Raw genomic sequence first — 14,646 nt, forward strand, 5'->3', positions numbered from 1 at the left:
GTGGCTTCTTCAGACTCCAGTTGAACTATTTCAAACAGGACCTGAAAGCCCTGGCCCTACTTGTCATTGCTAGTTACTTTTATGAAATGCCCACCACTGTGAGGATGTTTCCATTGGAATCAGCATAATTTTGCTCTCTTTCTCTCTGTAATCCATTTAGAATAAAGCAAAATTGAATACTACTTAGTATAATTAAGACAGATACTTAGATAAAATTATAAAACAAAAATAATCATCAACCTGTTCAGATTCCTTCATTCAACTAGGATTCAGCAGTGTTTGTATACTGGATTTCTTTAAACTTTTCATTATGCGAGTTTAATCATGCATGCGAAAAAAGAGATGATGAACTCCTATGTACCTCTTAGCAGCATCAGTAATTATCAGCACATGGGCATATGCCCACCTTCACTGAGTTACTTTAAATTCTAGATGTTACATCATTTTATTTGTAAATACTTCAGTACATATCTAAACATTAAATTCTGCCGTTTTAAAACATAACTGCAAGACCATTTATCAGAGCCTGAAACTAAACAGTATCTCTTATTTTGTACAAAATCCAGCAGTTTTCAGATTTCTCTGATTGACCCATATTGTCTTGGTTTTAATCAGGATTCAAACAAGGTCCACACATTTTTATTGATATGTCTTTTGAATCTCTTTCAATCTAAACACCATCCTCCGTTTATTACTATTTATTAGCTGAAGAAATAAGTTGCTCATACTCTGGGGTTACTGTCACTCTGGATTTCCATAGTTACATCCTGTGGAGTCACTTTGCACCATCCTGGATTCCTTAAATGTGTGTTATGTTGAGAACCTCAGCTGGGTTCAGGTTCACACCTGAGTGTGTGTGTATGCAGTCAGCATACCTGATAGGTGGTGCTGTGTACTTCCCATGGCATTACATGGCCAGATGAGGTCTGTGTCTCTTTTTGTCTGTGTGATACGAGGAATTTTACTAGTGCTTCAGACATGGTGAGTCTAGTTCATCCATTATGTGCTTCTCTGTCTGCCTTTTACTTAATGGGTTTAGTATCCTGTGGTGATAATCCTTCATTAGGAGTTGCAAAATGGTGATATTCTATCATTCCTTCTGTCTTGATTAACTAGAATTATTCCCTCCTTAGCTATTTGGTTACTCTCAAAGAGAGTTTGTCCAAAAAAGGCAGGGTAGGGGCTTGAGTCTTTCCATTTGCTTATCATTTTCAGAATAATGAGCTGTTGCCATAGCAACCTCTACATAGGAACAATTTTTTTTACTATACTCATGGATTTTAATATATTTGGTGTGTTTTGATCAATTGCAGTCATTTATCTTTTTATACTCAACTTGTCCCATTTGAGGAAGCTCTTTCCAGTTGTGTTGGTTCTGACTTCCTTACATAACCCCAGTTGTCTGTAGCTGCTTCCTTGCTGTTTGGAATGCAGCCTATTTCAGGCTTATCTGTGGAGACACTTGATACATTCTTCTCTTAATTAAAAGGTGTCCTAGCTCTATCTACTGAAAAGACCTGGAAACAGTGACCAATCAGTAATAATGAGCTCCCTTGTGTCTGTCCAAATTGTGGTCTAAATACCAAGTACCATAAGAAAGAGATAGGGCTCCTGGAAGAAAGATTAATTCCAGAGCTGAGACAGGAAATGTGTAAGATATTTCTAACCCAAATATAATTAAGGGTATTTTTCCTTTTGTTTTTCAAATACATTAATGAAATTGCTGGTTTGGTTTATAAATATGGAATCCATCAGTTATCTATTACCACAATAGCACCACAAAACAAACCACCCCAAACCTCAGCAGCTCAAACCAGGGGTTGGCAACCTAAGCACTCAAGAGCTGAATCCATCCACTCTCCCTCATCTGCATGTTGCAAGTGGCTGCTTTCCTCCACAGGAAAAAGGTTGGGTGCAGTGCTCACCACAGGAAGTTGGAGACTATATGACTTGGAAAGCTGAAAATACTGTCTGCCCTTTCCAGAAATTGGGCACAGCTTAGCTAGGTGCTCAGACTTGAGGTTTCTCCCAAGGCCGCAGTCAAGGTGTTGACTGAGGGATGTGGTCAACTTGAGGCTCGGCAGGAAGAGGGCTCCACCTCCTCTCACTGCAGGCTGGCCACCTGTCTCACTCCCCTGCTCTATGTGCCTCTCATAGGGCAGCGCTCAGCACAGCAGCTGGCTTCATCTGAGCAAGAGCTCCAAGACAGATTTTCTTTTTTAATTGAAATAGGATGTAAACTCTGTATTTTCCAAACTACAAGTTGGCCCAATGAATGTTTTAGGTAAAGACGTATGTTAGAGACATAGGATGTTGTCACCTATATGTACTCAAAATACATGTTTATCTAAGGCAAATTAACAACACGTTGCCCTCCACGTATCTCTTAGGCTTGCACGCTTGCTAGAAGGAATGCAGATGTCTTCCTGAAATACCTGCACAGGAATAGTGTGAACATGCCGGGAATGGTGACACATATCAAAGCCCCTGAACAACAAGTGAAAAGTGAGTACAGCTAGGAGTCATTTTACTGGCCAGCAATACAGGGAGTGTGGCAAGATGTGTTCCAAAGTCCTGAAGTCTAGGGCTTCATTTTAAATGTCCATCTCATATTATTATTAAAGTTCTCATTAATTATCTTTGTTTAATAATAGAACATAAAACAAATGTAGATTGATTATTTGTTGAATAAAGTTGAAGAGGATAAGCAGGGAGAAAATGCAGCATTGATATTTATTAGCATGGACTATTTGGTTAAAGTAAGTAAAAATATTGTAAATTGGGGAAAAAAAGGAAAAACCAAAATTTGTCTAGAATCAAAATATTTTTAAAAGTTCAATCAAGAAATTATACACCAATATCATTGCTAGAAGGTGTTACCAATTTTATAGACTTAAAGCACTAATGAAAGCAAATTGCCATGGGGAGCCTTGAGTGGGTGGCTCATTTGGTTAAGTGTCTGCCTTTAGCTCAGGTCATGATCTCAGGGTCCTGGGATCGAGCCCTGCATCGGGTCCCCTGCTCAGCGGGGAATCTGCTGCTCCCTCTCCCTCTGACCCTCCCCTCTGCTCGTGCTTTCCCATGCATGCACGCTTGCTCTCTCTCTGTCAAATGAGTACCTAAAAAAACCCTTAAAAAAAAAAAAGCATTGCCAAATATCATACATTTTGGGTCATTTGAGTGTAAAAATCTGTAAAACCATGTTTTTACATGTACATCTATATAATGTAAATACATAGAAACTCATCCCGGAAAATGTTATACTGTTAATAGGATTAGTGTATATAGAAGTGAGGGGCCTGATGGAATTACTCTATAATTCTGATTGAAACTTTACAGTGAAAATACATTCAGGTGTTCTCTCACTTAAGCCTTAGATATAATCATAGGTTTTGTTTTGTTTTTGTTTTTGTTTTTACAAATTCAATTAAAATGATATGGAAATAGATCCTCAGAAAATGAAGAGTTTGAAACAGTCTTGACACTGAGGCACCTGCTGTCCTCACCATGAGCTTCAGAGGCCGGTGATAAACAGATGAGGAGCTTGGGGCCACACAGGCTCCACTCTCAGTTGGGTTTCAGAGGGAAAAGTTGCCATAATCCATTAACAGGTGATTTGTCTCACTCTTGAAACCCTTATGATTGGCAGAGACTTTGTACATACATTACATTCTACTCCCTGTTCATCTAGATTCATCCGTTAGAGGTGTCACAGGAAAATTCTCTCCCACACTGGTAGAGTCCTCTACTCTCCACAGATGAGATTTGTATTTATTCCTTGGTAGGCTTCTCTCTTGAGAAAATGAGTGACTAACACACCATTTCTCAGCAGGAGCAAGTCTTCATTGCCAACAAGTTACTCGCGTTGGTAATCAGTTTATTTGGCTCATTTCATATAAAAATCACTGCTTTTCTCTCATCCTTCAGTATTGCCTTTGGTTGTTGGTTGTACTCTGCTTTCTCTAATCAAAGGTGGTATGATCCTTACTAGGTTATACCAGTTCGATGGGTGTGTGCGTGTGTGAGGGGAGAGTGTTTTCCATGTACACACTTACTTGACAGTCACTGTGCACTTGGTGCTGTTTATCATTGTTTCGGAGGCTATGAAGACTTAAAAACAAAATGTCTTGTTTCTCTCATTGAGTAGTTGGGGATGAAAGATTGATGTGTGGGACAGTGCAGTAAATCCATGTAAGGGTGATGATGCCAGAAGAGACAGCATGACCCCAGGCAGTCCTTCAGGTGTGAGGAAGCCCTGATGGTTTCCCGTCCCAGTCCTGGCTGCTTACTCACCCCATATCAGTCAGGACCCAGGCAAGGACTGTAGAAAGAAAAGACCGGAAAAGACCCACTGGCTCATGTTAATTTTCACATATGATATTTTCATTCATGGTAGCTTATTGTTTTGACTGGACTCAAATTTCAAAGTCTTGATTGGTGTCACTACATTAGTTTACCTTTTCGGTAAAGATGACGTAGCATGACCACTGAGCTGCTACCTAAATGCTGCTCATAGGTTTGTGTTTCTCAGCCTACCAGGACCCCAGTAAATATTTCTGGAAACTTAATATTTTTTTAGGATTCCCAGTATTAATGAAGTTATAATCTAAGTACCATTTATTTAATTTGCAGTTTCAGTCTCCAGAATCATCTTCCAACTTTCTTGTGTTATAAACTTCTAAACTAAAACAGACTTACTGTAAAAAAATTTTTTTTAAGTGTACAGATGTATATTAATTACCTAATTCCGGGGCACCTGGATGACTCAGTGGTTGAATGTCTGCTTTTGGGTCAGGTTGTGACCCTGGGGTCCTGGGATCGAGTCCCACATCAGGCTCCCCGTCTCTGCGTCTCTCTCTGTGTCTCTCATGGATAAATAAATAAAATAAAATCTTAAAAAAAAACTACCTAATTCTTTTGCCATTGGTCACCATTGTCAAGACTTTTTTATGCATCTATGAATGTAAACATAAATATATATAGAAAAACACACATGGATTCCTACTCCACTTACCCATCTCACTTTTTTTTAACCAAAATGGGACTGTATTTTGTTGCAATTTGCTTCTTTTCCTTAATAATATATCCTAGTCCTCTTTTGGAGCATCTGGGTGGCTCAGTTAAGCATCTGACTCTTCATCTCAGTTCAGGTCTTGATCTCAGAGTGGTGAGTTCAAGCCCCATGTTGGGATCCAATGCTGGGTATTGAGCCTACTTTAAAAAAAAAAAAAAAAAAAAAAAAATATATATATATATATATATATATATATACATATATATACATATCTATATAGATATATATATCTTCTCTTTCTATATCAAAATTTAAAGATCTGCTCTATCGTTTTAAATTTCAGTATAATGACTTTATTTTTTTTTAAGATTTTATTTTGTTTATTCATGAGAGACACAGAGAGAGGAGCAGAGACACAGGCAGAGGGAGAAGCAGGTCCATGCAGGGAGCCCAACGTGGGACTTGTTCCCAGGACCCCGGGGTCGCGACCTGAGCCAAAGGCAGCCACTCAACACTGAGCCACCCAGGTGTCCAGTATAATGACTTTATAGTTGACTTAATCTGTCCCCCAGTTGGGTTCCATTGTTGCTGCCAATTTTTACAAACAGTGCCTTAGCATTCGCATACCTGAGCACAAATTGTGTATATATCACTTGTGTAAGCACCATATATCTGAAAGATGAATTCCTGGTTCAAAGGTATGCATATTTCTAATGTCATCACCTCTTGCCAAAGTGTCCACTGCAGGAGTTAGGGTCTGTTTTGCCTTTGATAATATGGGGTCACCTGTGCCTGTTTCTTCTCCCTATCAGCACTGGATAGCACCATTGCTTGCCAGGAAAAGGGTGAAAGCTAGTCTCATTGAGGTTAAATATGTTTCTCTGTATTTAGTATTGTGTGTATTTTATTCTGTGTGTTTAGAAATCATGAACGTCATGTCTGTATGCTTTGCTCAGAGTGCCTGGGTGGCTTAGTTGGTTAAGCGTTTGCCTTTGGCTCAGGTCATGATCTCGGGATCAGCCCTGCATCTGGCTCCCTGCTCACTGGGGAGTCTGTTTCTCTATCTCCCTCTGCCCCTTCCCTTCACTCTTGTATGCACACACTCTCTCTCAAATAAATAAATCTTTATATGCTTTGTTCATTTTTCTAATGGACTGTTAATCTTTTTTCTGTTGACTTAGCAGGTACATTAGTTCTGTGTCTTATATTTTCCCAGTAACTTTAACTAGTGTTTTATTGGTGCTGTATTTTTATGGTGGTTTTTATTTGGTTATAACATTTACAGTTTGTATATAATCAGGGTTTTTTGGCCTTTCTGGCTCCATGCTTCTCTACTTCATGTCCCTGGTTCTAATAATGGTTTATATTTTTGTTTTTGTCTTTGTAAAAAACAAAAAAAGAAGAAAGCACAAAAGTGTGTTTTCTTCTAGTACTCCACCATTTTGACATAAATCCTTTATACTAAATTCCTTCTACAGGAAGGTTTTAATGTTGTTGAACAAATTACTTATTAAGTAATTAAGTAAACTTTTTGTCAAATTGCCCCAGCAGGGTATGCAATAGCTTATCCCACTCATCCAGCTAACGGAGATATTGGAGGCCAGGCTTAAGTTTCCAGTGACCTCAACCATAAGATAACAGATTGGGGTAAGAGAATGAGGAGAGGTCTGGTGGACATGCTCACTGAGAACACTGGGCGACCAAGCCATGTGGCTCTTGATTTGATACTCTGTCTTGCATTGACATTTGCATAAAGCTTTTAAATAAAAATGAATGGGATTTTGCAAGTGTTTTCACTGATTGCAAGCACCAACATACATCTTTCTCTTTATTCTCTTAGATATCTTGAATGAACTCTTCCAACGGGAGAACAGGGTACTGCATTATTGGACCATGAGAAAGAGACGACTAGACCAGTGCCAGCAGTACGTGGTCTTTGAACGAAGTGCTAAGCAGGTTGGTTATTACACTGTGCTCCCCTGTGCTCTCCACCTTCTATTTAGACCTCCATCCTCCACTGGGCAGCTTTTGACATTTTAGCCATTTTGAAAACTACTTTCAAATAATCAAAACAGTCATGTCTTTTATTTTTTTTTTTTATTTTTTTATTTTTTTAGTCATGTCTTTTAAATCAGTTTGTTGTGAAAAGAAAATCCATGCCCCGTGAAAGTGTGATTCAGCAAGTGTGCCATGCAGCCTGCCTCTGCTGCCATTACCTCGTGTTTAAGGCCACCAGCTATAAATCCTAATTATGACAATGATTTAAGAAATCATCACGAAGTCTAGGTTCTGTACTTTATAATACTACAGTGGGTGAGGTTTTTTAATTTTGTTATAACTATGTTTTCAAGATAAAATTTTGTTCTTAAGATAAATTGAGCTAAAATTAAGTAAGAAGTGTGACAGAATTTCTAAGAATTCAGTGTAGTAAAAAAAGTTCATGCAGTTGGTTACTGCAGAGACGTTAAGAGAGTATGCTTAGGGGGCGCTGGATTGACTCAGTAGAGCATGGAACTCCTCATCTCAGGGTCGTGAGTTCAGGCCCCACATTGGATACGAAGCCTACTTTAAAAAATAATTAAATAAAAGGATATGTTTAGAGTTTCTTAATTTTGAAGTCATTTTGGAATAAACGCTTCCAGTATGGTTAGTCATGGAGGATCGTTTTAGGGTAAAGTCTGTCTGACCCCCTCACTTGAACTAAGATTCCTGTTACTTCTCTCTGGCCTTAACAGTAGTATAGGAACCCATAGGCTATTTGTTCAGAATTTGAAGACTCTAGAGGACACGGAGAACAAGAGGCTCGTTCCCAGAATGCCTGCATGAGCCACCTTGTGTCCTCCATTTCAGGGGGGCATTGGGGCCTCTTCAGCACTGTGGGTCCCTGGTGACCACATCACACATGGACGGTCTTGCTAACTTCACCTGAGCCTGCTAGAGGATGCATCCAGTTCAGTCAATTTTCCTCAGCACAGTTTCCCACTTAGGGAGCATTATTTTCTTTTGATTTGGTCAAAGTTGGTTTTGAGTGGGCAGCCAGGTGCTCAGAATGGCTCGGCTCCCCAGAGGTTGATAAGCTGGAGTTCCTGGTCCGCGGACCTGGCACCCTAACTTGGCCAGCCATCCTTCATCTTGGCTGATGTTACCAGAGGTAGTTACCATATTCCCAGAAGAAGTGGTGAGCAGGGCAGCCCCGGTGGTGCAGCGGTTTAGCGCCGCCTGCAGCCCAGGGCGTGATCTGGAGACCCTGGATCAAGTCCCTCTCTCTCTCTCTCTCTCTCTCTCTCTCTCTCTCTCTCTGCATCTCTATGAATAAATAAATAAAATCTTAAAAAATATATATTAAAAAAAGAAGTGGTGAGCAGTGTTTTTAGGGTAAAAATTACATTTTCTTAACACTTTATTTAATGATAGTTCAACCGTATTTCAGATTCACGGGGGCCTGATTTTTGTTTCTAATTAGGAATTGTTTCATAATCTTTTGTCATATATCTTTATTGTTTCTCTGTTGGAAGACAAGCAGTCATTCAGATACAGAGAACAAAATTGTAAATAATTAATGGAGCTTTTTCCTAAAGTCAGCTCATTTGTCAGAAATGAAGTGAGAAAGCGTGGGCATTGCAATGCTGTGGGTTCTGTGCTGCCCAGTGCTCACCATCCTGCAGCAATGTGGGTGGTTTGTAACACCAGTCCTGATGTGCGGTCCCCAGGACGGCACCCTGAACTTGGTAGGAAGGCAGAGCGATGGTTCCAGCCTCAGGCCTCCTGGGCGCTCTTCCCAGGCTCGCAGTGGCTGAACCTTGGCATTCCCTGGGCTCAGCATGGGGCTGGCTCTCTTTTCTCTTTCCTACCTTCCTACCTCCTCTGCTGGTGCCTCCCAGCCCTGATCTCCACTTCGGATCTCTAGACTCAGAAATCCCAGCTGCCTCCTGGCTGTCTCCACTTTGACCTTACTGAGAACAGACTGGACTCATGAAGCCCTGTACCCCCTTCTCATCTCATACAGGTGTCCCCTGGGCCCCCTCCTCTTCCCACACGGAGTCCCCTGGGAGTCCCCTGGGCCCCCTCCTCTTATGGGTTGTGTCCCCTGTGTACCCTCACCTTACAGGGTGTATAGCTCCTGCTTCTGTCTTTCCCCAGTTTCCTGCCTTCACTCCCTCCTGAGTCCTGCAGGTGCCGACCTCCCGCGGGTGTCAGCTCTGCCCTCCCCCTTGGGGTCCAGAGCCACTGTGCTCTGGGAAGCCCAGCTATGTCCTGCCTGGATCTTTGAACCAGTTTGCTGACCAGTGAAGCTTCTTCCACCTTCTGTGCACTGCGGTTCCTTTTCCACACAGCAGCCCCGTTAGCTTTCATAGAAAAGTGCAAGCTCTGGCTGTGAGCTCCAGGGCCCTCCTGCCCTCCCCAGTCTTGCCTCCAGCCTCTCCCTGCCCCTCTGCCTGCTGAGCTTTTCCCCATTCTTCTGAGCCCATTGCTTCCCAGCGGGGCTCTCCCAGACACCCCCTCTGCTGACCTGTTCTAAGCCTTGTGTTCCTGCTCTCATTGGTCTTTGTGCCTCTTTCTTCATCTGCACAGTCTATAGGAGCAGGGCTGAAGCGTCTCCCACTCCCCAGCACTCAGGTAGCACCTGACTCTGCAGCAGAACCTCTGGGATGGTGTGCCGCAAACCAGGGAAACCCAGGGACCTTTGCAGTGAATGGGCAAACATCTCTTTCTGCCCCATTTGGCCTCACCGTTTACTTTGTCCCTGGGTGGCACAGCCATCCTTGCTCGGGTGCAGTGGCTTCGGAGCCTCACAGTTAGCTGCGTGCTCTGTAACCTGTATGGGTCCCGGTTTCCTTCTCATGTTTTCTTCTCAAATGTTCTGATGTATCTAACACACACAGTGATGTTTCTGCTCTAATACCAGCAAATCACAGTGGATGATCCAGACGTTACAAATGGCAAATAATGAAAGCATCTACATTTTTATGCTTCCTTCCCATAGAGTTGTGTTTTTAGATGCATATGTTTGAGTAGCTCTGATTTCACTTCAGTTACATGGAAATAGAAGAAATGAAACCGCTTTCATCAAAGGGTGTGAGACAGCATGTGAATTATAGGCATGTCATTGCTGTCTGAACCTCGCTGGCTGCCTACCTTCACAGGCCCTCATCTGTCCCCTGCAACCCCAGGGGTGAAGGCACGTCTTCTGCTGCCATCTCCCCGGTGGCACATTTGTGCGTTGTGGGACAGAAGCCGCATAAAAGCAAGTGTGGTGGATCACATGTGGTACTCGCTAAGAGGAGGAATAGGAAGAAAGGCCTAAGCACTTAGCAGTGCAAGGGGCTCAAACCATCCCTACCTTCCCACCTTCTCAGTGCCTTGGAAAGGCATCTTAGTTGTGGCTTCTTTTTTTTTTTTTTTAAGGTTTTATTTATTTATTCATGAGAGACACAGAGAGAGAGAGAGATTAGGAGAGAGAGACAGAGACACAGGCAGAAGGAGAAGCAGGCTCCTTGCAGGGAGCCTGATGTGGGACTAGATCCAGGGTCTCAAGGATCACACCCTGGGCTAAAGGCAGATGCTCAACCACTGAGCCACCCAGGGATCCCCTGTTATGGCTTCTTTTATTGTGATTTTATTTCATGGCTTTAAGAACCTCTTGAACTGTTTAATCATTACTATATAAGTGACGTGGTTACAACGTTCTAGAATGTCAGTGTTTTTTCTTTTAATTTTGGAACTGTGATACTTACTTCGGAAGCTCATGTCTCCTTGAGGGAGGACTTCTAGATGTGTGCCAGCCTTGGCTTGTGATTTCACATCTGAGTGCGGGGAGTGGGGCTTCCTTTACCAGTGCTCGGCCCTGAACATCTTCATTCCTTTACTGTCTAGGCTTTGGAATGGATCCATGACAACGGCGAGTTCTACCTCTCCACACACACGTCCACGGGCTCCAGTATACAGCACACCCAGGAGCTGCTGAAAGAGCACGAGGAGTTTCAGATCACGGCAAAGGTAGGTCCCGGTTGGTGCCAGGCATCTGTTCAGGTGCCGGTACACACGGCAGTTTTTTCCAGAATAACCTAGAACAGGATACATTATGTAAATAAAGCAGTTCTGAAAAAACTCACTTAAACATCTATCCCAAATTGGAGAAACAGAGGGATCCTAGTGGGTCGTCGTACATTAACGTAGGTGACACTTCTGTCTGCCTTTCGTGCTTCCCTCAGCTGTCCTCCCTTTATGTGTGGTTTCCTTTGGGTCCTCTGATTTCAGCAAATACATTTGTTTTTTCTTTTGTTCATTTCATTATTTGGGTGTTTTTGTTTGTTTGTTTTCTTCTGTTTTCTTTTTTGAGCTCATTTCTGAGCACTTGCTATTTTTCGGAAACACTGTTTGGTGTTACCAATGTGGCTTGGGTGTGTTCTGCGGATGTTTTCTTGCCTCAACTGCAGGCCATCACACTTGATACCGTAGCTCTGCCAACGCCACCCGGCCCAGCCGTGAGGCGCTGAGGGACTCAGCGACAGAGTTTACTCCGCGTTCTCTTGCAGTAGTTGTTCGGAGGCTTACACAACTGGAGTTACCTTCACTTTCTTCCCAAAAAGCAAAATAGACTTACATATGTGGCATATGTGAGTAAATAAGAATATTCAAGCAAATACCTAAGACTCTTCATGTTGCCGTGAATGTTTAAAGTGTATACCTGTGGAGGCAAATTCTTTTACCTCAAAATAACTTTGAGATTTTTAGAGTTCCCTTCTCAAACTGTGGTGTTTTTGTTTTTGTTTTATTTTTGTTTTTCAAAGTGTTTGAATATACATTCTTTGTAATATTTTCAGAAGTGCCTCTGTTTTTGATGATAGATTTGAGGGTTTTCTCTTAAAGCTGGAAATTCAAATTTAATAGAAATAAGTTATCAAGATGGATAGTGTATTTGGTTAAAAATAAGTATTAGTACAAAGTTAAAAAAAAAATCTGATCTTCTTGTGTAGCCCTTAAGGCACCTTTGAAAACCATCAGTGGGAAATTTTTAAATCATCTAAAGTGGCAACAGCTACTTTGTATTGTGTTTATCTGTACTTTATGTTTTCTGTAACCATTTCGGATTCCTGCTATTCTGTACTGCCCTCTGCTCCTGCCTGCCCACAAGATGCTGGTTTATTTTCTTCCCTTCATGCTTGGGGTGCTGGGCCCATGCTTGGGGGTCAGAACCCCTGGTCTGAGCTCTGGAAGAGTACACAAGCTGCAGACAGACTGGCCACCATAGGGCTCGGTGAGAGCTGGTGGGGCGGGCCAGCACCCTGAGCACGTGGGGGAGCAGGGCTCTGGCCGTCAGGCAATGACAGCCACTCTGGGGGGGGGGGGGCGTGAGCACCCAGACAAGGGTACCCCCTGCTGACCTGCCTGCCTCTGCAGGTAAGCATCATGCCTTCTGCTTCCTAGATGCAGCACCCCTCTGGCTATAGAATTCTAGTGTTAGTAGTGAGATAATAAATTATGGTTGTGTGCATTATGTGATCTAGATTTGTTTCTTTGAATAGCCTTCGATTCTAAAGCTATTGAGAAAATGCCTAAGATACCACTCAGAAGTAGATTTAAGATTTGTTCCTTTTCGCTAACTTGAATCTCTATGAAGGCCACACTCTGCAGGTCACGACGCACAGCCAGGCAGCCCGGTTACTGCACAACCCCAGGGGGCTCATCCTACAGAATGGGACACAAATGTCGCTGTCTGCAGGGCAGTAGCATGGCAGCTGTGTTCCACCTGTGGGGTTATACACAAAAGGATGTTTTTTATTCCTGAATTTACCTTCTCAGATTTGGGGTGCTATCATTAAAGAATGAGCAGTAACGGGCATGTTTTTGCCCTTGCATTTTATAAAAATAAGCATCTAAATATCATAGGTAATATCTGACCTTGCTCTTTCCCAGATATACAGAGCTCTTTCTTTCATCAAATATATTGAATCAGTTCTGCCAAGAGGAACTGGTAGATTTTGAAAAAGATCACCTCTCACTTTTTTTCTTAGCATTTTCCCCCGTGACTCCTGGCTGCCTCTGTGTAATCAAACAGCCCCTGCTCTGGTGCTTGGAGATCTTGTTGCTCGCCTTCTGTCCCCCATCTTAGTTTGTTCTAAGAATCTGTTTTTCTTCTGTTATGTGGAGAATCTTTGGCTGTGACAGGACAGTCTTCTAGTTCAGTTGTTAGAGCGGCTACTGTTGTAACATATTTAGTGAAATGGAAATAGGCCTTTCGGTCACTGTCTGACCCGTGACTCAACTGCATTCCTTTGCAACTCAATGGAGTAATTTCTCAAAGTGCTTTGCAGGCACCTCCTGCATCCAGGTCAGGTCATGAGTGTTTACTTCAAAGCCAAGTTCTGTCCTTACTCGAGACTTCCTGAGACTTAGACTGTTTTGGAGTGAGGCCTGAAGATGAGCGTTTTTAAACAAGCTCCCAGGTGACGTTTACATAAATGCCCTGAAGTCAGCAACCCACTGCCCGAGACTCCACAGAGCCCTGCCTCCTCCTTCCTACACACTTCCTGCATTCTTGATCACCAGTGTCCCCACCACCAAGTGCCTTAATTCCCCAGAATGTGTCATGGGACCATTGAGTGTGTGTCCTGTATGGACCTCTGGATGCCTCAAACGTGGGGAGTTAAGACCCTCTGAGCATGTGGACCTTGGGAGGTCAGTTTGCTTTCATTTCTCTACAAGCCCAGTTGTGCTCCTGATGAGGTCATTCAAATTGTAACATTTGTCTACTTTTAGAATAGAAATCTAGTTTTGTAATAATCTCTAGAAATAGCACTAAGGACAAAACCCTTTATAATATTTCATTTTAAAAGATGTAGAAAGTTTTTTTCATAGTGTTGAGTAGCCTTCTGGAAAAAAAACTGAGTTGGATTCATATCCCCCCTAGATACCAAGGTAACTGTCAGAAAAAAAACTGAAGTATCAGCAATGAAAACCTGATACGACTAGAAGAAATAATAGGACACAAAACCCAAGCCCATAAAAGAATGATAAAAACCACCTACACACACACATACACAAATCACATGCACAGAAAATGTGAAAAGTTCCCTCAACTTTATGGTCAACTACTATTTGACAAAGGAGGAAAGACTATCCATTGGAAGAAAGACAGTCTCTTCAATAAATGGTGCTGGGAAAATTGGACATCCACATGCAGAAGAATGAAACAGGACCACTCTCTTGCACCATACACAAAGATAAACTCAAAATGGATGAGAGATCTAAATGTGAGACAAGATTCCATCAAAATCCTAGAAGAGAACACAGGCAACACCCTTTTTGAACTTGGCCACAGTAACTTGCAAGATACATCCACAAAGGCAAAAGAAACAAAAGCAAAAATGAACTATTGGGACTTCATCAAGAAGCTTTTGCACAGCAAAGGATACAGTCAACAAAACTGAAAGACAACCTACAGAATGGGAGAAGATATTTGCAAATGACATATCAGATAAAGGGCTAGTATCCAAGATCTATAAAGAACTTATTAAACTGAACATCAAAGAAACAAACAATCCAATCATGAAATGGGCAAAAGACATGAACAGAAATTTCACAGAGGAAGACAGAGACATGGCCAACAAGCACGTGAGAAAATGGCATCA

The 14,646-nt window shown here is 42.1% G+C and overlaps 1 protein-coding gene across 2 annotated transcripts in view; it reads left to right on the top strand.

Moving 5' to 3' along the window:
• The window catches only part of TRIO (trio Rho guanine nucleotide exchange factor), a 356,231-nt gene that overhangs the window by 219,355 nt on the left and 122,230 nt on the right, over positions 1-14,646 (top strand). For both annotated transcript variants that reach the window (XM_041731545.1, XM_041731546.1), the window contains exons 19-21: positions 2,391-2,505; positions 6,855-6,970; positions 10,889-11,011. In XM_041731545.1, coding sequence (XP_041587479.1) covers positions 2,391-2,505; positions 6,855-6,970; positions 10,889-11,011 — 354 coding nt within the window. The remainder of the gene's footprint in view (positions 1-2,390; positions 2,506-6,854; positions 6,971-10,888; positions 11,012-14,646) is intronic.

This window comes from Vulpes lagopus, chromosome 17 (genome assembly GCF_018345385.1).
Source record: "Vulpes lagopus strain Blue_001 chromosome 17, ASM1834538v1, whole genome shotgun sequence".
NCBI lineage: Eukaryota > Metazoa > Chordata > Mammalia > Carnivora > Canidae > Vulpes > Vulpes lagopus.